The following is a 27,520-nucleotide window of genomic DNA, read 5'->3' on the forward strand; positions in this document are numbered from 1 at the left end:
GACGAACATATTTTACTTTCGTTTTTAAGTTAGCGATTCAAAAGCCCCCAGCGGTGTCACACGTTGATTAACCGGTGTTAAAATATTCTCACCGTCACATGCCTAGTATATTTTTATATAGATACAATAGGCCTACCTGATTTTGAACACAAGAGGGCAGTACAGCACTATGAATGACATTATTTATTTTTGGACTAAAAAAACATTCTGGATGTTTTTAAACTTAAACAATTATTAAATTGAAAAAAAAAAGAATAAAATGGGTTTAGTTCTGATATTTGTATAATTTTATATAGAATTTTTCCTTTTTTGACATTAATCCCTCGCCATAGCAAAACTGTTTGAGATATTTATTATCTGTTTACAATTTAGCATCTTTAATGTATTTTCATCATGTTGAAAAAGTTTGGTGGGAATAAAATAAACCACTTAAGAGGAGTGGGAAAAAATTCAGAGGCTGATTTTGCAAAGAAATCCACATTCAAACCAAAATATCTGACTTCCTGATGCTCTGAGCTAATGACTGTAAATTAGAAAATTGTCCGACTCGATGAGACCAATATGCGTACTGATTTTTGTGACTGTACATAAAATTAACCCCCCCACTTTTGTCAAAAGCATTTAGAAAGTGACACACTTCCTGCTGCCAGTTGGTGGCGCTATAACTTTGACTCACAATAGTTACATACAAGTGATCAGCCTCTTACCACGAACACACTGCTAAAGTTTCATCAAAATCAGTTAATGTATGCAGAAGTTATAACATTTCTTTTTTATCTTTTCTCGCCATTAATTAGTTTCCTCGCCACGGCCAAACCGTTCGAGATATCAAAAATCCGTCCGCAATTTAGCATCCTCAATGTCTTGAATTCATGCTGACAGAGTTTGGTGGCAATTGAAAGAATTGCCTTGGAGGAGGACATCAAATTCCAGAGCAAGCGTTCTCCAAACAACCCATAATAGACAACTTCCTGTTGGGCTGGCGTAAAACTTGACCGAGGGAAAGTTGTTCGGCCCGATGAGATCTATACGTGTACTGAGTTTCATATTAATTCATGCAAGCGTGTTTGATCTATGGACCAAGTTTTCAGACCCCGTTCAAGGGTGAAAAATCCCCCCACCCCTTTCACATACAGAGACAGAGAGAGAGAGAGAGAGAGAGAGAGAGAGACAGAGAAAATTCTCCAGAAAAATCCACATTCAAACCAAAATATCTGACTTCCTGTTGGTCAGAGCTAATGACTGTAAATTAGAAAGTTGTCCGGCTTGATGAGAACAATATACATACCAAGTTTTGTTGCTGTAGATGAATCTAACCCCCCACTTTGGTCAAAAGGTGGCGCTACTGAGCCATTCCACCACGCCCATTTCTGAAACTTTGCACATGTCTGCTGGCTAATAAATGTGATGTGTCTGTCGAGTTTCATCCAATTTCAAGCATGCTAAGAGTCTCAAAAGCATCAAAAAAGAATATTAAAGTTTGATGCGTTGCCATGGCAACAGTATCTAAGATATCAATAATCCTTTCACAGGTCTACATCTGCTGTGGGTCTACATTATACACATAAAGTTTGAAGCAAATCGGGTAAAAATAAGAGAGTGATTTCAAAGCATTTTGAAAGTGACAAACTTCCTGCTGCCAGTTGGTGGCGTTATAACTTTGACTCACAATAGTCACATCCATGTGATCGGCCTCTTACAACGAACACACTGCGGAAGTTTCATCAAGATCAGTTAATGTATGCAGAAGTTATAACACACTTCCTGTGTCCCATTATTCGCCATAAATTCGTTTCCTCGCCACGGCCAAACCATTCGAGATATCAAAAATCTGTTCGCAAGAATTCATCCTCAATGTCTTGACTTCATTCACACCGAGTTTGGTGGCGATCGGATGAATTCCCTAGGAGGAGTATTTCACATTCCATTGTATGCGTTTTCCAAACAACGTATAATAACCGACTTCCTGTTGGGCTGGTGTAAAACTTAGAGCACGAAAGTTGTTCGACACGATGAGATCTATAAGTGTACTGAGTTTCATATTATTACATGCAACCGTGTTTGATTTATGGACCAAGTTTTCGGACACCATTCCAGGGGGCGCTGTCGAGCCCCCCTGCCACGCCCGGATACCAGCTTCAGTCCGGCCCTGATGGCCGCAGGTTCTGACGCGTGTGCAAAATTTCAAGAGTTTTTGAGCATGTTAAGGGCCACAAAAGTGGCAAAAAAAAAAGTTTGCGTACATCATTATTAGTGCATTATTACGTCGTCATAATGAATAACAAATGTTACACTTTTTTTTATAAGTCTAAGGGATGAAATAAGAGAATAAAATTCTGAGATTTAAGCCATTTTGCTTGAGAATGAGGAATTTTGCATACAAGATAAAGAAATTAACAACATATTCATGGGACAGCAGTTTAGGTTTTTCGAAATAAAAGAAAACCTCTTTGAGTATGAAGGTGTGGGTCACATTTGAAGGGCTAAAAACACAAGTAGCCTACTTAAATCAGCCCAGAATTTATTAGTTAGGCATATACTACAATTAGCTTACAAAATAAATGGGAAGCTGTTTCTTCAACAAAACCACAAAAAGAGTAAGTTTCATCAATATCAGAATATTTAGAAATTGTTGAGGTAACAGGATAGAGTTTATGAAGATATAGACTCCACAATTAGCACCACTTGAATACGGACTCAAAAGGGCTTTTCACACTGCGCTCAACCCCGGGTTATTGTCGTTCTAAACCGCTTTTAACCCTGGGTAAAGGAGCAGGGGTTGGAGTGTTAACCCCACATTTCGGTGCCAAACGTGCACAGTGTGAACGAAGCGGTGTTACAATGTTAAAGCTAGACGCTTAGCAACAGACAAACAACCGCGTACATATTTGCGTGCTTTGTACAGTCATGGAAACACTGCACATATAAACAGTAAATTTAGCGTTTGAGAAAAAAAAAAAAAAGAAGTCAAATGCTGACTAAAACCGCGACAATGTGAGCGAAGAAAGACCGTTTTATTCTTACCTTTATAATGTCCATTCAGTATAAACTCGATAGTACAGTCGGCAATACAAAGATGCGCAATGCTAGAGGTTTTACAGGTCGCGTGCTGCGTTCATCCAATCAATGACACTGGCACCGCAAATATGCAAATAAGAACGTTAAAGGGTTAGTTCACCCAAAAATTAAAATTCCTTCAGTAATTACTCACCCTCATGTTGTTCCAACCGTGTAAGACCTTCGTTCATCTTCGGAACACAAATTAAGATATTTTTGATGAAATCTGAGCCATGTTTCACTCCTCCATAGGCTTCCAGTGTGACCGAAACTTGCTGGCCCAGAAAAGTTATTAAAGAGATCGTTAATATAGTCCAAGTGACTCCAGTGGCTCAATCTTAAGTATATCAAGCGACGAGAATACTTTTTGTGCGCAAAAACAAACAAAAATAACGACTTTATTCCACTATTCATTTCCTTCTCTCTGGATGTCTAGTTGGTTTGCGTAGTGTTTTTGCGCAGCGCGTCTGTGTTACACGTCACCACGTAGGCTCACTATTGGCCGACGCCAGTCATGTGTGTGTTGCGTGATGACGTGCAACACAGACGCGCAGCGCAAAAACACTACGAGGCTCAGAGAGAAGGAAATGAAAAGTGGAATAAAGTCGTTATTTTTGTTTGTTTTTGTGCACAAAAAGTATTCTCGTCGCATGATAAACTTAATGTAGTGCCACTGTAGTTACTTGGACTATTTTAACGATGTTTTAATAACTATTCTGGGCCGGTGAGTTTCGGTCACACTGGAAGCCTATGGAGGAGTCAAAATTCTGTCAGATTTCATCAAAAATATCTTAATTTGTGTTCCGAAGATGAACGAAAGACTTACATGGTTGGAACAACATGAGGGTGAGTAATTACTGACAGAATTTAAATTTTTGGGTGAACTAACCCTTTAACCCAGGGTTTAGAAATGTACAGTGTGAAACGTCAGTTTATGAATACCCAGAATTAATTGTTAACCCCGGGTAAATAAAGAGAAGTGTGAAACGTGAAGCAAGATAACCCAGGAATCAGTAGCATGTAGAAAATTTGCAACACCCTAAACACTCGCGGGCTTTCAAAAGGGCTTTTCACACTTGCAATAGTTAACCCTGGGTCATTCTAAACCCCGGACATCGCCACGGTCGATTCCGAGAGAAAACATGAATTTGAATTTGCTTTGGATAAGTGTCCAATATAGCCTAGTATGTTTGGTAAGTATACAGTAGTGGCCAAAAGTGATGTCCATAGGGGATATTTATTTTTAATGACCCTACAAGTTTGATTAAACCATCAAAATGTGTGAAAAATATTTTATGTATTTTTCCAATATTTTATATAGGCCGTTAGGGCAAAAAAAAAAAGGCAAACTACAGCTACAGGTTTTAATTTTCTATGCAAAAAAAAGCATGGAAAAACTAAAAGCTCATAGAAAAAAGCTTAGAAAATGCTTCTTTGACTACAATATCAGTAATATTTAGTTGGTTCTCTCTTGTTTTTGCATGTTTAGAATTTCTTTCCGTGTATGACAGATTGGCCAAATTATATCTGCCCAATTTCACAATTTGGCATGTTTCATTTCCTCATCATCATGATGATGAAATGAAACATGCCAAATTGTGAAATTGTGCACACACACACACACACACACACACACACACACACACACACACACACACACACACACATGCATGCATATATACATCATATATTTTACAGTTAGAATGTAATATTTTGTTTATAGCTTGTATATATATATATATATAAAATATTACATTCTAACTGTAAAATATATGATGTATATATGCATGCATGTGTGTGTGTGTGTGTGTGTGTGTGTGTGTGTGTGTGTGTGTGTGTGTGTGTGTGTGTGTGTGTGTGTGTGTGTGTGTGTGTGTGTGTGATGATAATATGAAACAATAAAAATTTAAATACTCTATTTAATTTACATAAGATTGCATTGATTCAGTTAGCTATATGTGAGGCCTGCAAAAATTTTGGTTTGGGAATGCTTTTATTTTATGGATGTCTTTGATATGCTAACCCCCCCAGGCAAGTGTACATACACTTTCAGAATACTTCAGAATTTAGGAGTGGGTCACGTCAGGCATGTCTGCTCTCCCCTATGCTATTTGCTTTGCCATTGAGCCTCTGTCAATTGCCTTACATAGCAGTTAGCTATGTGAGGCCTGCACTGATTTTTTATTTATTTTTTACAAGATGTTCTTCAATTTGGATAACCACCAAACCACACAGACACAGGAGTCAGCCAAGTCTGTGAGCAGCAACCAGACAACATAACCGCTGAATGTCGACTCTTGGCATCATCCACCAAAAAGTTTGAACTTGTCACCTGCAAATAACTTATCAAATAACCAGTTGTTTCTCTAATTCAAACAATCAAAATAATCCAGGACTTCTGGTTTGAGGAGCTATGGAGTTCAGTAGGTTGCTATTTTGGATGCTCCTGCACTGTTTAACCATATTTCAATCTTTTCGTCGATAAATTTCCACCACCCAGTGTAAACGTGTTGTTTAGCTAATACTAGCAATCCAAAGCTCAAGTCCCTGATGGCTTCCCTACACATTTTAGAAAGACATTTCAAAATAAATTGACCCCTTTACTCTTATCAGTTTACGCAGAGTCTCTTGAGCGTGACTCAAGCCTCCATAATATTACTTCTAAAGAAAGATGAAGATCCCACTTCTTGCAGTTCCTACAGGCCTCTTTCACTAAAGAATGTTGATGCTAAGATAGTGGGAAAAGTGTTGGCTCAATGACGTAGGACAGTGAGAGCTGTGCGTGGAAACCTCACACCTCTAATCTCAAGCGGCGCTCTACGACTGACACTAGAGACTGCAGTCTTTATCCTCCTTGTTAGGCGGATCCAACTGGAGGGGCTACAGGAGCAAACTGGTTTTATTAAAGGGAGACAGCTTTTTTGTGTGTAATATTTGTACTCTCTCAAACATAATTTACTCCAAACATTCTTCTGTTGTCCCTGGAGGAGGTAATTGCTCTCGATACGTAAAAAGGCTGTATCTTTTTTGCTGCACTTAAAAAATGTGGGTTTGGGAATGCTTTGATTTTATGGATGTCTTTTATATGCCAGCCTCCCAGGCAAGTGTACACACTAATGACACATTCAGAATACTCCAGAATTAAAGAGTGGATCACGTCAAGCATGTCCGATCTCCCCTTTGCTATTTGCTTTGCCATTGAGTCTTTGTCAATTTGCCTTACGGTCCTCCTTGTTATTCAAAGGAATTTCTTGTTCTGATATCGAAATGAAATTATCCCTTTACGCCGATGATTTGTTGTTATACGTTTGTAACCCGATCACAGCTACTCTTTCAATTATGTTGAATAAATTTGGCTCTTTTTCCGATTGTAAAATGTATTTTCAAAAGAGTGTTACCCCGTAAACGCCTTGGCTCTGCGACTTAAAAATTCTGATGTCCCATTTAGGCTGAAACCCATGTAGGTCTGGTTTAAATATCTTGGGATTAATGTCACTTTCTATCATCTATCTTTTTTGCCAATTATACCCGCTTGCTAGCTCAAACGAAATCTTTCAAAGTTGGTGTAATCTTCCCTGATCCTTAATTGTAAGAATTAACATAGTGAAGATGAATGTCCTTCCTAAATTGTATTCCTTTGTTTTTGCCTTTGTTTGTTTTTTTAAGTCTATTGAACAAATTGTTACTCCTTTTCTGTGGAATGGTAAAGTGCCCAGGATTCGTAAAGTATTACTCCAAAATTGTAAACGTATAGTGGTGGGCTGTCTTTACCTAACTTTAAAGGCTATTTTTGGTCAGCTAATATTCATAAGAATACTCGTCAAAAGCTTCCTGGTGTACATTAGAGGCAAATTCATGTCTTTCCACTTCATTAAAGGGTTAGTTCACCCCAAAATGAAAATTCTGTCATGTTGTTCCAACAAGACTCTCTCCTTCGCCTATTAACCCCTCCAGATTTACTGATATTTTCAACTTTTAGATATTTTAAGTTTATCACTTTTACTGTTCACACTTTCATGCCATTGTTTATAAATCACTCATTTTCCCCATGAATCACTGACCTGTTTCTCTGGTGTGGTGCAATAAAGGACTGAGGTATTTTAAAGACTTATACAAATTGTTTCCTTCTGCGGTTACGCAAAGCTGTCCTCTGAATTTGAGCTGTCACCTCCTCCGCTATTTTCAGACCAGGGCCTGTTCTGTTTCTTTACTTCCAAACTTTCCTTGTTTACCACCCAAGCTGGTATGGGAGGATTTTCTTGTGATTAAAGGATTAGTTCACTTCAGAATTAAAATGTACTGATAATTTAATAATGTCTTTCTTTGTTCAGTCGAAAATAAATTAAGGTTTTTGAGGAAAACATTCCAGGATTTTTCTCTATAAGTGGACTTCAATGGGGTCCAATGGTTTGAAGGTCCAAATTGCAGTTTCAGTGCAGCTTCAAAGTCTCTACATAAGGGAATAAGGGTCTTATCTAGACAAACCATCGGTCAGTTTCTAAAAACATTTATTTACTTTTTAACCACAAATGCTCGTCTCACTAGCTCTGCAATATGCCACACATTACATAATCACGTTGAAAGGTCACGCGTATCCCAGTTCAGAAAGGTAAGGTAGGGCGAAAAATCCATATAATTTTCTCCTCCAACTTCAAAATCGTCCAACATCGTTGTTTTACCTTTTATTTTTTTGACTCCCTTTGTAAACAATCGGTACTTCCACCTATGTCACGCTTGACCTTTCAACGGTATTATGTAATGCGTGGCACATCACAGCTAGTGCAAGACGAGCATTTGTGGTTAAAAAGTATATGAATGTTTATTTTGTTTTTAGAAAATGACAGATCGTTTAGCTAGATAAGCGAAAGAAAACTCTTCAAAAAAAAAAAAAAAACAACTCTCTAGTTTCATCTGTTTTGCCCAGGCTTGAAAGGCTGCATGTTCCCCAAAAAGAAGGGGAAAAAATTTCACTATTACAGACCTTATCTTTATTCATCTAGAACTTCTCCCACTCATGTCCTGCCTCTCCTCCTCTTTCTCACAGGGAGCGGCGGAGAGCTTGGGCAAGGAGCCGTGGGAGGGACGGATATATGATTACTTGTTTTCTGAGAATAATGGATGGTCTGATGGCGCACTTCCAAACGAATAAAAAAGAAAAGAGTGAAGAAAAGAGTCGCAAACAGTGGTCATTCAGCCTGGGAACACAAACCGTGAATGTGAAGAGATGTTCTAGGGCTAATTTTGCTTGTAGTCTGAAAAATTAATTCTGTGTCAAACAGAGAAGGAAGATATAAAACTGCAGTGTCTTGGGTTGAAGAAACTCCCTCAAGGTCAGTCAGATAGGAAGCTGTCCAACAATTCAAAGTGCAGGGGAATAACTTCTGTTTCACAGGAAATGAAACTACTCCCTGTATGAGGAGTTTAACTGTTATTGCTGAATGGATTCAGATCAAGGACAGTGGTTGTGCTTAGTTTGCCTCAGTCAAACTTGTAAAAGACACTTTATTACTTTATGATGAATTAAGCACACTGATGTGATACATGATGTCAGTGTTTTGTTCTGTTTTGTTCCCACAAGGCCAAACCTCTCAACTAGCAGAGTGTGTGTTGTCCTTGACATTGCACATTCCTTGGACTATTTCATGTTGTGGATGTTCCATGTGAACATGGGAAAAGACACATATTAAGTTTCAGATGCATTCCTGTAGCCTGGTTCTACCAGACTCTCGTACATTTCATTTGTACAGAGAGTCTGGCCTCTCTCCATTGACAAGCGTTAACTTCCTTGTAGGCGGGTACTCTGTTGAAGTTTAAAACTATTGGATCTGACCAGAGTCACTCTGGATCTGCCATAACCAATTGCTAACGTTTGGTCGTGACGTATGTCAACTCAAACTAGCGCACGATCTCAACGCCATCGTTCTCAGCCACTCCCTCTGAGCGGAAGTACGTAGGAGGGCGGAGCCAGGCTAGCATTCCTGTGCCCGCATTATATAAATTTCACACTGTACAGTTTTTACATGAAAAATGGCACAGTAAAAACCTGTTAATTGGTTAATTGCAAGTACTTTAAAATAGAAAAAACTATGAAATAAAATATTCATTTACGGTGAAAACGGTAAAAGGAAATGTCCCAGAAGTGTCTGTGTGACTTGTCACATGATTATATTTTATTTAAATAGTTTTGTTTCTTTTTGTTATCGTTAATGTCAATTTTGGTGTTTTGTGTGGGACCATCTATGTATGAGTATTGGCCATGTTTTATGGACAGGTTGTTAGTATTTTAAAGTAAAAAGCAGATTTTTGATAGTTCCAGTAGATTGGTATCATTATATCATGGTTATAAAATATGCAGGCAATCTTGTTAGACCAGAAACATTTATGTGTGTGTCTTGATTTTAAAGATCCCATGTTATGCTTTTTTAAATATTACCTTTCATGCATTGTTTTAAAAGTGCACGTCTACATGACTAATAAAGTTATTGCCTCCTAAAAGAAAGTATCGACTCTGAACTGCTGAAACGAGTCGTTAGTAATTCCGGTCTCACTTCCTGTTACAAACCTACATAACAATGTAACACATTTGCATAATGCCAGTCTATGGTTTTCATTGGCTGCCTTTGAACAATGTCTACTTTGACCCTCAAACACTGTAGTTGAAGCTGGAAGAGTTTGGTTTGTGTTGTTCGTGTCGAGAAGACGCTGTTTTCAGCGATGAGAATGAAAAAATGGCAATGGGCAGATTGTTCAATTTGCAAAAATGCATTTTCGTATTCCCTAAATTATTATTTTATGTTTCTCATCTAACCATATTTTAGTCTTGTGCCATTCATGTTCATTTAACAAACACAAATTATGTAGCTTTAACATGTATAAATCATGTTGCGTAAACCCAGCTTTAATATGTGCAACCGATGCACATATTTTTTTGATGTTAATCCAACAGGTTGTTTTTTTTTTCAGTGTAAGCGGTCGACCAATCACAACAGACTGGGTCATCTGACCAATCAGAGCAGAGTAGGCTCTCGGAAAGGAGGGGTTTAGACTGAATCTTCGAACAAACTGTTTTCAGACTCTTTGAGAGATGAGGTGATGTGCAATGTATATTGTGAGACAATGTAAGATGTTTTTTGACCTTAATGCAAAGAAAACTATTGTAGGAGACTCCAAAACAAAATTTTAGGAACCTTAACATAAGCAAAAATTGATGAAAGGCAGTTTTTCCGCTTCAAGAAACAGCGCCGTTATTACCTCGCTACACACTAAAAAACGTTGGGTTATTTTTTTAACACAACATTTTTAAGTGACTAGTGAGAAATGTCATGTAGCTTTTAAGTTGCTAAACTATTTTACTGGTCAAATCTTCAGAGCTGCGCTGACAACACGTTTCTGTGCAAGTTTGAGTGGGAGAGAGTGTGGGCTTTCAGTACATAATAAATGTAATTTTGTGGCAAAAACATGGAAATAATTTTTATCCTATGGTTTACTATATTTATTTGCTTGGTCCAGTGTTGTTGTGGGTTTTAGATGTTGTACAACAGCACAAAAGGGGCACTTTAAAGGGATAGTTGACCCAAAAATGCAAATTCTGTCATCATTTACTCACCCTCGAATTCTTCCAAACCTGAGTGTCTTTCTTCTGTTGAACACAAAAGAAGATATTTTGAAGAAGGCTGGTAAATCAAACAGTTGACGGTAGCCATTGAATGCTATGGAAAAGGAAAAAAACTAAATGGCTAGGCTAGCTGTCAGGTTTCCAACATTCTTCAGAATATCTTCTTTTGTGTTCAACAGAAGAAAGAAACTCATACAGGTTTGGAACAACTTGAGGGAGAGTAAATGATGACAGAATTTAGTTTTTGGGTGTACTGTCCCTTTAAGTCAACAAAGGTTTGAATGCAGCTGAAGTCAAATGCAGTTTGACCAAAGACCTTACTAAACCCATGGGAGCTCGAGAACGTCATTGCACAATATAAACAAATATCACCAAAATAAAGTAAACATTTTCACAATGTTTGGGGAAGTCTACAAAAGAATTCCCTTCCTATGTTTGAATTTTGCATTTGTGGAACAGCATTTCCACTGGAGCATTTCCGTCAAACGTGATGTGTACAATCAATGAATTGTTGCCAGCGCAAACCACAGGGCATGCAAGGATTAAAATTTGCACCAACATGCTACGAGAAGTGAAAATATGCAAAGTAATTTTCCAAATGTGAATTGCCATGTGCAAAATTTCAGACTTTTATTTGCATTTTTGTGAACACCATCTGTATGTGGAAATAGCACTTACGCAAAGGAATATGATAACTTTTAATATATTTAGTTAGAATGTAAATGTATAGATGGTGTCACAACAAAAGTTGTTGTGTGTGTAGTGGAGGGAATCCATGCTTTATCTGTAAGCATCATCTTTTTTGTGTTCTCACACCTGGGATAAATATCAATAAGCAAATGCACCAGTGCACACAAATATAAACATGCCAGAACAGGTTTTTACCTCATCATTTTATTCCTGAAAAGAACTAATCCAAACAAACTGACAGCAAACTAACAGAGTAAACTGATTTGTACAACAATTTATTAAAGAAATACGAATGTTTTTTTGTTTTTTTTTTGATTATACAATTGCAGTACATAAAATCTATGTCTATGCTGTGTCTATGTTTTGTAATTTGTAATCAACAGAATAGTATTAAAAGAACAGAGTCACAGAATATAAGAGTTGTAGAACAGGTTAAGACAACTTATAAGAGGCAGGCCATGCATACAATAATAAAAAACGTTGCCCTTTACATCTCAACACTAGGTAGGGCACCGGGTTTCGACTCCTGTATGAATTTTTGCCCATACTACCAGAACTCACAGCAAAACTGATCTCTAACTATGCATGATCTGTTGGGTGACCACAGTGCCAGTGCCAGAACGGGCACGAGTCTTGATTTCTCGAGACATCTGACACCAGGCGCAAGGATAACAGAAGCAGAGTGTGCAAAAGTCATCGCAGCACGAACCCTGAGGAAGAAACAAAGAGTCAAATGAATTCATAATTATATAATCCTTATTGGCTCGACAAAACTGTTGTATTTTCTATTGAAACAGGAAGTTAGGGTGGAGCAAATATGGGAGTGTCCCATTTTAGCCAATAGCACTTAGTTAAGTCCCAGACGTTGAACATGAATTGATATGAATCGCATAGTTGCATTTCCTTAATAGCCCAAACAGAGACTTTACTTCCTTTGATCTTACATTGTCACTTCTCCAAGCAAAGGCAAGACACAGGGCCTTTCCAAATACACACACTTGCGGTCTTGACAACTTGAGAGCGCGTGTACGCCACAGGAAGTAAGTGTGCAAGACTATCCCATGTCTAGTAAATGGCAAAGCGCAGTGCCCTGAACGCACACTAAACACACACTATTTTGAATACCACATTGGAGCGTTATTCAAGGCTAAACGTATCCCATCATGCATTAGGTTCGGGAAATCGCATCCCCCGAAATCGTGAGATATAGAGAGGAAAACATTCCACTGTAAGTTAAATGAATTAGATTTGACATGTATTTTGGTAGTAAAACAAATTGTTCTTTTTGAAAATGCTTTTTATTTGTACAAAAATGAGTGTATTTTGTACAACATTTGCAATTGCAACTGCTTTTTATCACTTAATTAGAAGCACCACAATTTTAAATTCTGTCTTCTGATACATAGGGACAACTGAGCAGACATTTAGAAGTTTATTTTAAAATGCAACGTATTGAAAATCAATTTTCTCATGCACTTGCAGTCTTTATGCTACACTTGAGCCAAAAACAGGAAATACGTCATGCAAGTAGACAAAAGGTCAAGTGCAAAGACCGCAATTGTGGGTATTTGGAAAGCCCCATAGGTGTTACTGGTTTATTGTCATATACAATGCTTCAAAGCTGTTACATATCACAAAACCAGCACTTGATTGGTCCTGGTTAACTACTAACTAAAACTCTCCCACACAGTATTTTTCTTTATTTCCTTCCCTTTGTTTTTTTAATCATCCATTGTGAAATTTCTCTCTGATCTGTTTTGCCTCCATTGCTGTCAGAAGGTGCAGTAAATGAGTTCTGAGAAACACTGTTGATATTTGAAATCAGCCCAAACAAACACACCCCTCCCTCCGCACCCTAATGCACCAACACTCAATGCAAGAGTGGAGGTCTCTTTATCATTTATCATAGCGATTCAAGCGAAACAAAATAAAGCTTTGTGAAAAATAAAGCAAATGTGGCGTTACGTATGGAGCAGAAACAACGCAATTTCAGCGTCTGTTTCAGGCCTTCCCGCTCAGGTCTCTCCAGCACAGGAAAGCTTTTCTAATAGTAACGTGGGTCCTAAAGCTCTTGCCTGATCATAACCCTTCTTTTCCAGTGATATTCCTCTGAGCTTTCCTCTTTTGTAATGTCTCTCATCCATCACTCTTTCTACAGTCTTTCTTCAAATCTCCCTCTTGTTCACTCTCTCTCCTCCCCCATCATGAGTGGACACGCCCCCTACTGCTGATTGGCTCAATCTCTCCCCTCCCCCATCACGAATGGACACGCCCCTTACTGCTGATTGGGACTCTTCGGTCCCCCTACAGGTTGGAAGCGGAATTGTCCATTACCGCTGTCGTAAATAATTTCCGCCGCCCGCAGCCTACCGTCGCATGCACGCTCACTGTTTATCCAGCACTGGCTTTGGAATGAACGATGTCCACAGACAAGGTAGAGTATGTTGCATGATTTCATGAAAGTATGATGTATTGCGACATCAGAAACGAATGACTATTGTAATGCTTGACGTAAAGCAAGTCAGATTTGCAGTTTTCTTATGTCTCATTCGAACTACCGAAACGCGACCCGGTTTGGCAAACTTGCATAGTGTGGTTAGGGTGAAGTGCCTTTCACCCTGTTATGACTTGATGAACCACTGATACAACTTTGGAAACGTTATTTTAAGGTAAAAAAATATGTCCTTAGTGTTGCTTTAAAGCTGTTAAGTTATTAAGCAATATCTCATGTAGGTTCCTTTTGTGTTTTATATAATGACCACTAGGAGGTGCTCTAGGCATATGTTATACACTGCCCGGCCCAAAAACAAAGTCGCTGTTTGGATTTAAATAGGTAAATGCTTAAGAGTCTATGATTGGATCATTATTGCAGTGATTATTATGTTACTAGCGTGTTATATGTTTGGTAACAGTTCTTCTAATCCTTATTGATGAAGTGTGTAGCTTTTCATCATGGCCATATTCCAGGATGACAATGTCAAGATTCATCAGGCTCAAAGGAGCAAGAAGAATCATTTTCACACATGAATTGGCTCCTCTGAGTCCAGACCTTAAACTCATTGAAAGTCTTTGGGATGTGCTGGAGGAGACTTTACAGAGTGCTGGACTCTTGCATTGTCAATACAAGATCTTGACCAAAAATGTATGCGCCTCTTGATGGAAATAAATATTGTGATGTCATTTCCATCAAGAGCTGCATACATTTTTGGACAAGATCTGGTCAATGACCAGTTATTTAGATGCACAAATTTGGCATTCACTTGAAGCTACACACTCAAAATAGCCATGTATTGGAAAGTAAGTCAAAGTTCAGTTTTATATGGTACAATATCAAAGTCATAATACTAGTCAATCATTTATAAAGGTTTATGGTGCCTCTGACAGAGACGCGATACTTAAGTGGGTTAATTGTATTTCCATACTTTTATATGGCCATGACATACATCCATAAAGGAGTTTTTAGAATGTAAGATTTGCTTGGTTATGAAACAACTGCCACATCTATTTTACTTTTAAAAGGAACTTCCTCCTCATTAACATCTGTTCCTCAGTTCTGTATTAAAAATGAACGAGGTAAACTGCATCATACAAATGAGGATGTGAAAATTACAAAAACATTGTAGCACGTTGCATGAACAGACCTATTCAAGAACATTGTAGCAATTGAAAGAAATATGAAAAATGTTGTTCCAAATCTGTATGACTTTCTTTTTTACACGGAACACAAAAGAAGTGTTTACTATATTATGAAAAATGTGTCGTTTTGTTCATACAATGAAAGTTTTGGACCAACGTTGTTGAACTAAATGAACAAAAACTTTCTTTAAATGATCTTGTTAAACCTTACTTTCTGATTAATTAGTTACTTCTGATGTTATTGCATGAAATACTTTAAATAGAACATTTCTGTATAAAACAATAGTGGATTTAACATCAAAATTTAAAGAATAATAATGCTACAATGTATGTTTTTGATGTAACCTTCACCCTTTAAATACTTTGTTCAGTTCAAGAATAATTTATGCAATTTTATATTATCTATTTGAAAGAATTAAGCGAGCAGTATCATGTCTATCCTTGCATTGTTCAACTGGTCGAGGTTTATATGGGATTATAGAGTAATTATTGCAGTATTCTAATTACAGTATTGAAAATGTAACAAGTAGCTAGAAATGAATTACCTTTTTAGGGTAACTTACCCAACACCGCATACGTTATACACGTCATAAACATCATACACGGAAACACATGAGGGTGAGTAAATGATGACAGATTTCTTTCTTTTTTTACTGGTGAACTGTCCTTCTAAGACTGCACACACATAGCTTAACACTTAAACCATAAATGCGATGTGACAAACGACATTATGACAATACTGTTTGAAGAGCAAACACCAATATAATTGTCACGATCTCAGCCTGTTTCACTGTTTTCTGTGTTTTCCCTGCTCGTGTCCGTGGTGGCCCTGTTTCCCTAAATCTTGTTAGTTCCCATAGTTACCCTCTTGTGTTTCCATGTCGATTAATCACTCTCCCTTGTTATCTTGTTATCTTGTCACCCCTTGTGTATTTAAACCCCAGTGTTTCTTGTGTTCCTTGTCGAGTCATGTACTTCATGGATGTTATGTTTTAGTGCACTCATTCTGTTCCCAAAGGGGGGTATTCCAGAAAGCAGGCTATGTGACATACCCGGGTATGTTTAAGGGTGAGTAAGCGGATAACCTCGACTTTCAGTTCCAAAAAAACAGAGGTAACGTTCAGGATATGTAAGCTCATGTTCCAGGGTTAGTTTAGTGTTCGGGCTCTAGTGGGCGTGACAGATTGCACATAATATTATATATATATATATATATATAGTTATATCGATATATAAAGAACTATCAAAATAAGGTAATGTTCATTTTATTTTAATATATATAATTATCTCACACATCGTTGATCTGCGTTCAGCTTTAAAAAAAACGCATAATAATAAAAAAATTAACTTTAACAGCCATGTTATCTTTGCAAGCACAAACTGTTATTTAGTCTAATCAGTCTTTCTTTTTATTATATAATTAGCATCATACAACGATATCATTCTTATTTACAGTGATTAAATATTATTAAACTAAATGAGTGAAAAATGATTGCACAACCACCAAATAGGTGGTGACATGAAATAAGTATGGAAATCAGCATTGAACAAAAGAAGAAGAAAGAAGTAGTATGGCGCGTTTCTTCTTAGCGTCTGTTTCCATGGTGACTCGTCGATTCGCTGCTCTGTTGAGAATGTCTGGTGTGTTAACCGTTAACATACTCTGAGTTGATTGAACTTACTCCCGGATGTGTTTTTGGAACCAGCATAGCTCGAGTAAGCAAGGTTTGAGTTAATCAACCAAGAGTTCAGGGTATGTTTGACGCTAAGATAACCTTGCTTTCTGGAATACCCCAGAATCCGGTTCTCTGTGTTGGATTTGTTATGTTTCTTTTATCATTAAACTCACTGCATTTTGATCCAGCTCTTCTTTGTTTTTGTATTTATGGTTTCTATGTTGATTGCAGACACATTTACTTCGTCAGAATACACGGCTACTTTTACTTACACAAAGTTTTGTACGTAGTACTTCTGTGGCATGGGCATGTCAGCGCATTCACCAGACAGACAAACAGGAAGCTGTTAGCGGTTAACAAATCTTCTCATCTACTCTGTGCAAGTCTTTCCTCTATAAATCATCTGCTGGGCATGTGTGCGTCTGTCTGTGTGTGTGTTTGTGTAAACTCACATGGATGCTGTACCGGTCTCTCATCTTCTGGCGGAGACAGCAGGACACAATCATGCAGCAGTCCAGCAATGGCATGCAGAAACACCAACCAAACTGCGAGGCCGTCTGACACTGCATACATGGGAAACACCACAGGGCACAGCAACCTGAAACACACACACACACACTCACACTCACACGTGGGTTGATTTTTGAGCTGGGCATGCACTAAAGCACTAGTTACAACCCAGATCTCTATGCAAAGTTAAGGTTGAAAATTTTTATAATTCTATAAAAAGGAACAGAAAACATGAATGTACATTTTTTTTTAAAAAGCAGTGATTGAAAAGAAAACTTTGCACTGAAGTCAACTACATAATCTCATAAAGTAGGCCTACATTTACACTGTTCCTACTTTTTTTAATTAGTGCTTTGTGAGAGCAAGGCGGTGCCTGATTTTCCGTACATTTTCAGTGCTACTCTGGAACTTATTATGCAACATCAAACCAGCATCAGATTGGATTGCACATTCAAACATGCTGTGGGAAAAGGGAACCGAGAGTTCATGGTTCAGTAGGTAGACTTACAAGTGCCCATATCAGAACAGCAGTCGCAGATGCCTGTGGTCCAGGTCCCAGAGGAGACATGCTGGGTTGTCACAACTGTAGTAGTATGTGCCATGACTGCAAAGAAAGAATGGACGGCGATGGAGAGATAGATAAGAATATCAAGGTAAATTAAGTAAAGAGTAATGTGTCACGCTTTAATCCCTAGAATATTAAACTATAGAGTGAATTTAGGTCGATTGGGACACGTTTTCCAAAAAAAAAGTGTCCCAATCACCCTGAATTCACTATTGTTAGAGTTGCACAGACACCCTTCTGCTAAAGTCCTTTGGGGGGGCTCCCATTACACTTATTTCTTTCAAAGTCGCTGTTAGCTGTTCAAATGAGTCAGTTATAAACTCCCTTAAAAGTTTTACAGATTTGCAATTGAAAGTGAACTTATTAACCGTTCCTTTTTCCATGAATGAAAAAAAAGAAGAAGCTATTTTGAGAATCTGACCGATAAAATAAAGACCTTTCTGAAAATGTAGTAGCCTACTATTCTCTTTTTAGAAGCTGGCTATAATGAGATCAGTTTTTAGATTGTGTGCTTATTGTGAAGATAAAGTTTTCTGATTAAACAACTTGTGAGCATGAAATAAAAATTTCATTGCGCATTTAGCACGCGATCATTTGAAGAAACAAAACTCTTATTGCGCAGTTATTCGATAAACACGTTTAATTGTTGAAGAAAAATCTAAATTAGCATTAAACATTCGATATATTAGTAAAAAAAGAAAAGAAAAAAAGTGTCATCTACCTTGCTTTCAGTCTGGAGAAGTGTAGCGCTGGGGGTCTTCGGGAAAATGAAACCTAAAAGAAGGCTCTTAACTAGAAATGAGATCAACACTCTGAGCGAGGCATCATTTGCCTGTTTGTTTTTCTGCTTACCACAGAGAAGGCGTATCGACACGTAGTAAATTTCTTTTAGTAGTAGTAGTTCTGTGGAATGAGATTTCCGCTCGAGGCATTTAATATATCAACACTGTAACACAAATGATTATAGAAATAATCCATTTAATACGTATTTAAACAGTTTGTTTAAAATTATTTTATTGTTGATTTCACCATGTAGTCTACATTACAACATGTTCTTAAAGGGATAGTTCACACCCTAAAATTCTGTCATTACTCACACTCAAGATGTTCTAAACCTGTATGAGTTTCTTTGTTCTGTTGAACACACACACAAAATGTTTTTTTTTATAATGTTGGTAACCAAACCAACGTGTCTGGTCCACAATGACTTCCATAGTATATCTTTTTTTACATATAATGGAAGTCAATGGGTTAACAACGGATTGGTTAACAACATTCTTCAAAATATCTTTTTTGTGTGTTCAATAGAACAAAGAAACGCCAATCAACATTCCAATCAACTAATCAGATTTGAGCGACAAGTATTGTTTAAGTAAAGTTTAGGCTAAAAACCAGGGCAAGGTTTAAACATTAGTGTTATTCACATATCATTTCCCTCTGATTCTAGGGATATCTATAATTGGTAGGGATTGGTCTAGGCATGAATAGGAAGTGTAACCGGAGGAGACAGGTGCGCTAACAAGGAAGCTAAAGGTTGGTGCCGTGACATGGATGGGTGTGAGTGTTACTAAGTAAGAGCTGTGTAAACCTCACACCACTGGTGCGCAAGGGGCTGTGGTCTTTCTTTAGTGTCCTTGTTAGCATGCCACGCCAGAGACCCTGGTTCGAATCCCGCTGGGGGTGCGTTGTGTTGGACTGGTTACATCAGGACTACATTTTCAGACGGAGATGTCATTCCAGGCTCAGCAAAATATTGCAAAATTGCGATGACCATATTTTATTACAGATGTGAATCCAATAAATGTGTAATATTGATATTTACAGTTTGCATTTGTCATACTTTTCAGGAAAATTTGACTGACTGACTGAAGGAAATCTCAGTGCAAATCGTGTCGCCTGCATCACACAGCAGCACGAGCTTCGCTCACCTCGTGGTTTTACTAATATAGATTAGATTAAATAATCACAAGTTTCACTCAGAAAATCAGAGAAGGAAGGAAGGAAGGGCTAAACATTCAAAGGCGAGGCAGCTTAGTGATAAAACATGAGGGAACATTTTTGGAGTTTAGCCCAGTCTAATTCTTCTCTCTGTCCAGTTGATTTCTCGTCCTCTGTGTACAATACAACAATGTAAATAACTTATGTTATTTTTATATGACATGGATGGGTTGACTGCATATCATTGTATATCATATGATATATATATAGCCTATATAATTTGATGGGTGTAGCCTAGTGATAGCGCAAGTAAAAATCACATCACATCAGTCACAGTCAAAACTTCATATTAAAAACAATAAGCAAAATGCATTAAAACCACTAGAATGCCATGCAATGTCCCTCCGGTTCACTCATTATTCTCTCTGATTATGTGTTTAGGCTTATACTACATCATCAGCAGTGGGACAATAAAAACAATCAGAGGCGGACAAGTACAAGTACAAGTACTACAGTCAGATGTCTACTTAAGTAAAAGTACTAAAGTACTTGTTTTTAAAAGTACTTGAGTATCAAGAGTACATGAGTACATTTTCTAAATATTGCATTACTACTGCCACAGTGCTTTCATTGGTAAACACAGCAAACACTTGAAGTGAAAACTATCATTAACTTGTTCAGAAAATTGAAATAGTCTGGCGAGGTGGGGCCACGGGGAAGACTCATGAATATTCATTAGGGAAGTCATCCCTGATTGGTCTGATGACCTACCCCTAACCCCAATCCTAAACCTACCCGTCACTGGGGGTCTTATGACCTCCCTAACCCCGCCCCTAAACCTACCCGTCACTGGAGTTAAGACCAATCAGGGATGACTTCCCTAATGAATATTCATGAGTCTTCCCCTACCGTCCTGGGATGGACCTACTGCGTTTTCATCCATTGGTTTCGTCTCTTATCTAAATCTGACAATGGAGTTGACTTTGGTGGAAAGCTGAAGGTGATTGCCGATAGGCTGTCCCAATCAGTGGCGTCTGCACAATCCAATCACATTTGAGAGGGAAACAACAAATTGAGGGTTTCCGAGATGTTTCTTTTTTCCTTTTTTTCCTTTTTTTTTTTTTAGAAGAAGTACCGGGTACTCACAGTTATGGATAGAAATGTAGTGGAGTAAAGAGTACAATATTTGCCTCTCAAATGTACTTGAGTAAAGTCATGAGTACTCCCCAAAAATGATACTCGAGTAAAGTACAGATCCCTCAAAATTGTACTTAAGTACTGTACTCAAGTAAATGTACTCCGTTACTGTCCGGCTCTGAAAACAATCCAGTGATACCGAGATTAATGGGAGTAGTTGCTTCAGGGCTTGACATTAACACCCGCCAACCCGCCAAATGCGGGTGGATTTTGCTCGTGGCGGGTAACGCAGTCACTCCAACTAGCCACTTTGGCGGGTTGAATAATTGTAGTCTTTTCAAAAGGCATCTGAAATAAGTGTGAAACTACCTATACAAGTAGTTATGTCTCTTTGTATTAATTTGTCCTGTTATTGACGTAATGCGCGTCATTGACAAAATGTGCAACCAGATGTTCGAATAGTTCGAAGATAAGCTATGTGTTTTTTTTAGAGGGAATATTCGAAGGTCATTTTTGAGCAATTTTGACAGCCCTAATGAGTATTGTCGCTAGTGACCTACAACAAAGAATCGAAGAGACAGCTAGCTGCCCTGCTGGAGTTATCTCGTATGCCGGTGTAGCAATGTGGCAACATATAATACATAATACATGGTTTTATTTTAAAAAAGGAGCTTTACACACAACCTTATCAGAGCTAATGATAATGATCTGTATTGTTATATATTTATGTAGTCTTGATTTGGGTGGATGTAAGTTTGGTTTTACATTTAAAAGGGTTGTAAATCTAGTTCAAGTAAATTTTAGCACGCCATAGTCCACTTTTATCAGGTAATTTCACAACAACTAAAATGTGGCTAGTAAAAATGCTGTGTGGCTAGTAACTTTGGAAAACCACTAGCCACATTGGCTAGTGAGGAAAAAAGTTAATGTCAAGCCCTGGTTGCTTTTATTCTCTTTCACGAAAAGGGCCACAAAATAATGTAATTTCCTCTTGCTCTATTCTTCTTTACACAAGACTTTGTGGTATGTTTACCACATAACCACTGTGCCCCCTGTGTGTAGTAGTACTATTTTCCACCGCGTGTGTGTGTGCAGTATGTATGTTGGAGGGATTTTTCCACCTAAAAAATACAAGCAATAACAAATTAAGCATATAGGCAAAAATGACAAATCCATAGACCAATCCAGACAAGACCAAAAGCAGGTACATGAGACAAAAGCATCTGTTAAATGAATAAATGTGACGAGAACGCTTGCAAATGTGAAATTAACAATATATAGCCTACAGGATCTTTGTAGGATGTAGGCTACAGGATGAATACATACAGTATCCAGTACATTGGAATGCCGTTAGACCCTTTTCACATTTCCGGGTTTGTCAGTAGCCTAAGGTAAATGTCTAGTGGCGAATGGTAAAATATGTTAATTTTTTGTGTGTGTGTGTGTGTTCCCATTTGCTCATATAGCAAAAGAAAAACTCCACAATTGTGTTTTCACAACTTTAAAAAGGGGACAAAAATAGAGAGAGAGATTGATAACGGTCATTTTGACCGTCACTCCCACAGCCGCTGTAGTAGAAACACCCTCACGACTCACGAGTCACAACAGCGCAAACTATAGTTCTTTGAAATTTTATGCATATGTAATATAATGCAAAATACAGTGTTATAAAAATTTAATTATAAAAAACGTTGGAGGATTTACGATGCTCATCATGACCATTAAAACCAAAATGCCTGTGAAAAAGGTCCATACTGAAGACAGGAACAAGACTAGGACTAATCAAAACTGTGAGAAGAAGGACCTCTGGTGGTGAACGGGAGGCGAACTTTTTTTCCCCAGGATGGTAGGGGAAGACTCATTAATATTCATCAGGGAAGTCATCCCTGATTGGTCTGATGACCTACCCCTAACCCCGCCCCTAAAACCTACCCGCCACTGGGGGTCTGATGACCTACCCTAACCCCGGCCCTTAACCTACCCGTCACTGGGGTTAAGACCAATCAGGGATGACTTCCCTAATGAATATTAATGAGTCTTCCCCTACCATCCTGGGAAAAAAAAGTTCGTAGTTTTTTACCATTAAAATGGTAGTTTTTTTTACCATTAACCACTGTAAAAAATATATTTTCAAAATGTGTTATCAAAACTTTTTTCTTTTGTCAAAACAACTTAGATAATCAGTGTGGTTCAGATAACATAATATTTTGAGTTTATGTTGATTAAACCAATCTCCTTCATTGAATTAACTTTTTAATGTCAAAGAACTCAACATTTTAAAGCAACCAGTTAACTTACTTTAAGGTAAATCAACAATATTTTGTTACAATATAGTTATGATCAATTTATTACCTGTTATCACTTTTTTAGCTTAGACCTGAAAAGGAAATTTCCAACTTAAACTGTCATAAATCTTGAATGCTTTGGATCACAGACTGAAGTTTAGTCTTATTTTAAAGAAGGCAGATTATTGCTGATGTGAAAATAGTTCAAAAAGTAAAAAAAAAAAAAAAAAAAAAAAAAAAAAAAAGTTTGTTTATTATTATGAAAAAATTTGAGGTTGATATCGCTGAAATTCGTCTCCCATAAAATTTCGACGTTTTCGAATCATGTCCATGATTTGTGTGTGTGTGTGTGTGTGTGTGTGTGTGTGTGTGTGTGTGTGTAGCCTATACACAGCAAGTGCCAAAAGTTTCGTAGGCCATTTCGACGAAGTAGAAATTTCTAAAAACAAATACCGTAAAAACATATAAAATGACCGCACAGCACCAGAGAGTTAACATAAATGTTTTTGTTTATCATTATTATTAAATTATGTTGTGAGTCTTCGAACACTAGGTGGCGCTATGTTCCAACTTTTACTGCTGATCTCTGATAAAGAGCCGCTCAGAATCCCCAGCAGGTCCTCAGTTCAAGAACGCGCCTGGGAGCAATATACAATTTTTACTTTTAATCAATTAGGAGTTTTTTAACACAGGGTGGCTGTAAACCACAATTTTAACCAATGAGCAACGGGGTAAAATCACATGACCACCGCCCTTCTGAGTAAAATACACATATTTTTTGGCTATATTCACTCCCATTATTAAGCTTGGAAGAGCCAGGATATTTTTAATTTAACTCTGATTGTGTTAGGCTGAAAGAAGAAAGTCATATACGCCTATATGGCTTGAGGGCGAGTAAATTATGGGTAGCCTACATTAGAATTTTTAGGTGAACTAGGCTATTCCTTTAAATGTACACACACACACACACACACACACACACACACCTTAAAATATATATAATCACCGTTTTGAGTGGAAAGTTTTAAAATAAACGCGTATTTAGTTAATTTGATTAAGTCAAGTCAAGACACCTTTATTTATATAGCGCTATTTACAATACAGATTGTATCAAAGCAGCTTCACAGTGATAACATGAAAATAATACAACAAAGTTTGTATCTAGAAGAAAATTGCGTCATCGTCCATCTTAAGTAAGGCAGATCAATAATATTGGTGAATATTAACCCTTTCATGCATGAATTATGATAACCTCAGTCAAAATATTTTTCCTTTGTGTTTTTATTGCTCTTAGGGCATGAAAAACAAGATTTTTTTTGTGTGTACAAATTTGTCCACTTGAGGTTTAAACTGAAGAGATGCTGTATTAAATATAATATAATAATCAAACAGATATAGTCTGTGTATTTAACAAACCAATCAATAAATTATATCAAATCATGTGAAAACTATAAAATAGTTCAAGGCAATTGAACTTCATACAAGTTGAAATTGGCGTATCTTTGATATCAGAACATGAGGACATGATTCCATCAGAAATTTCTACAGCCTGTCAAGGTACAACTGTGGAAACCACTCAGATGCTCCCTCCAGTGTACCAGAGTATGGATATTACCCTTAATAGCTGATCATTCTGATTATGTTCAAGATGGACACATTTCTAGCATAGCCCTCCTCTGAGAAAACCTAGAGATCAGGTGTTTTCAATCTGAAATCTGAAATGAGCAGTGTTGGGGGTAACGAATTACAAGTAACATACATAACGCAATCAGATTACTTTTTTGATGTTACGAGTAAAGTAATGCGTTACAAGTAACGTGCATTACGTGATCATATTTTTTATAAATGTTACGAGTAAAGTAATGTTTTACAAGTAACATGCGTTACATAATCAGATTACTTTTTGATCTAACAAGTAAAGTAATTAATTACAAGTAATGTGCATTACGTAATCAGATTACTTTGTGATGTTAAGAGTAAAGAAACGCATTACAAGTAACGTGCATTACGAAATCAGATTACTTTTTGATCTAACAAGTAATGCATTACAAGCAACATGCATTACGTAATCAGATTACTTTTTGATCTAACAAGTAATTAATTACAAGTAATGTGCATTACGTAATCAGATTACTTTTTGATGTTACAAGTAAAGAAACGCATTACAAGTAACGTGCATTACGAAATCAGATTACTTTTTGATCTAACAAGTAAAGTAATGCATTACCAGCAACATGCATTACGTAATCAGATTACTTTTTGATCTAACAAGTAATGCATTACAAGTCACATACATTTCACATTACTTTTTTGATGTAAATGAAAATTACATTCTAATAATACAAATACATTTATTTACAGTCAAAAAAAGTTACTGCAGATTAAGTATTTTCAAAAACAACATTCACAGTATAAATATGAATTGTAGCTGAAATATAACAATTGATGCATGAGGTCCACTATAGTGGACAGATGATTAATCAGAATTTTCTCCCAATCTAAAATCAAAACTTGGAAAATGTAACTGTGATATGACTCATTAGATATTGCTTGATGCTGCAATATTTGTTTACCTACAAGAGTCTCATAGGATTAGAAGGAATGGGTGGATATTCCGGAGCAACTTGGCATTTCTGACTGACCATTGGCCCTCTTGGTTAGGAGGGGGAAAAAATCAACACACAACGGCTTGCCACTTGGTGGCAATGTATAAGATGATGCACAAGAGTCCACTGTAGAGGTTGATGTGCAACTTTGCCAAAAAAATCCATGCATTTGCAAAAAAATGTTTTTTGAATAGCTGTCCACTGTAGTGACCACTATGCATGAAAGGGTTAAATGTCTCCACCCCAACTAAGCAAGCCAAAAGCCAAGGCAACAGTGGCAAGGAACCAAAACTCCATCAGTGACAGATTGGAGAAAAAATCCGGCTGACTTCAGTAAACAGGGAGGGACTGGTTGAGACTTCAGGACTGCGTTGTCATCATGTCCAGGTGCATGTTCTTCATCGGATCTGGATACGGCCTGGATCCGGCGGACTGCAGTAAACCTCAGATAAACAGAGAGACTAATAGTAGTGTAGACTCCATCCTTATGATGATGTAACCAGTACATCAGGATTTATGGGGAGTGTTCCCAGTTCCAGCTGACCTAAACTATGCAGCCTAACATTGAATTATAAAAGTCTATAATGTGTTATGTGTATGCTAGGTCAAAGAGATGTGTTTTTAGTCTAGCTTTGAACTGACAGAGTGTGTCTTCTTCCCGGACAATGTTAGGAAGATTGTTCCAAAGTTTTGGTGCTAAATAGGAAAAGGATCTACCGCCAGCAGTCGATTTTGATATTCTAGATATTATCAACTGGCCGGAATTTTGAGATCGCAATAGACGTGAAGGACTATAATGCGTTAAGAGCTCGCTCAAGTACTGCGGAGCTAAACCATTTAGTGCTTTGTAAGTGATCAGCAATATTTTAAAATGTATACGATGTTTAATAGGGAGCCAATGCAGTGTTGACAGAACTGAGCTAATATGGTCAAACTTCCTGGTTCTGGTAAGAACTCGAGCTGCTGCGTTTTGGACCAGCTGTAGTTTGTTTATTAAGCGTGCAGGGCACCCACCCATAATAGCATTACAATAATCTAGCCTTGATGTCATGAACACATGGACTAATTGTTCTGCATTTTTCATTGACATCATATGACGTAATTTATATACTGTATATTTTTAAGATGAAAGAATGCGGTTTTACAGATGCTAGACACGTGACTTTCAAATGAAAGATTGGTATCAAAGAGCACACCCAGGTTCCTAACCGACAAAGGTTTGACAGAGCAGCCATCAAGTGTTAGACAGTATTCTAGGTTATTACGTGCGGAAAAAATTAGTCCAATAATTAGAATTTTTGGTTTTTTTTAATTAAGTAGTAGAAAATTGCTAGTCATCCAGTGTTTTATATCAGCTATGCATTCCATTAATTTTGTGAATTGGTAAGTTTTGTCAGGGTGTGAAGAAATACAGAGCTGTGTATCATCAGCATAACAGTGAAAACTAATGCTTCTTAATGATATCTCCCAAGGGTAGCATGTACAGAGTGAACAGCAGCGGTCCTAGTACTGAGGCTTGTGGTACACCATACTGAACTTGTGATCATAAGACATCTCTTCATTTACTGCTACAAACTGATAACGGTCAGATAAGTATGCTAATGCATGCTAATGCAATTCCACTAATGCCAACATAATTTTCGAGTCTATTTAAAATAATGTTGTGGTCGATACTAGTGTCAAATGCAGCACTAAGGCGTGGGTGATCGGATAATAAGATTACCACGTTAAATTTAAACTGCAGCCTAAAAGTTAAACTACAGATTTTGCAAGACGTTGCAACACTTCCCGCTGGACCCTATTGA

General features: G+C 37.4%; 1 protein-coding gene across 1 annotated transcript; it reads right to left on the minus strand.

Annotated features, from left to right (window-relative positions):
- Nucleotides 1–11,546: 11,546 nt before the first annotated feature.
- Nucleotides 11,547–18,623, minus strand: ponzr1 (plac8 onzin related protein 1). Its single transcript, XM_084405957.1, has 4 exons — nucleotides 18,471–18,623; nucleotides 17,693–17,788; nucleotides 17,127–17,272; nucleotides 11,547–12,072 (listed from the first exon to the last, which is right to left on the minus strand). The coding sequence occupies exons 2-4, from the start codon at nucleotides 17,784–17,786 to the stop codon at nucleotides 11,938–11,940; spliced, it is 375 nt and encodes a 124-aa protein (XP_084262083.1). The 5' UTR covers nucleotides 17,787–17,788; nucleotides 18,471–18,623; the 3' UTR covers nucleotides 11,547–11,937.
- Nucleotides 18,624–27,520: the final 8,897 nt, after the last annotated feature.

This window comes from Rutilus rutilus (assembly GCF_951802725.1).
Source record: "Rutilus rutilus genome assembly, chromosome: 3".
Classification (NCBI taxonomy): Eukaryota; Metazoa; Chordata; class Actinopteri; order Cypriniformes; family Leuciscidae; genus Rutilus; species Rutilus rutilus.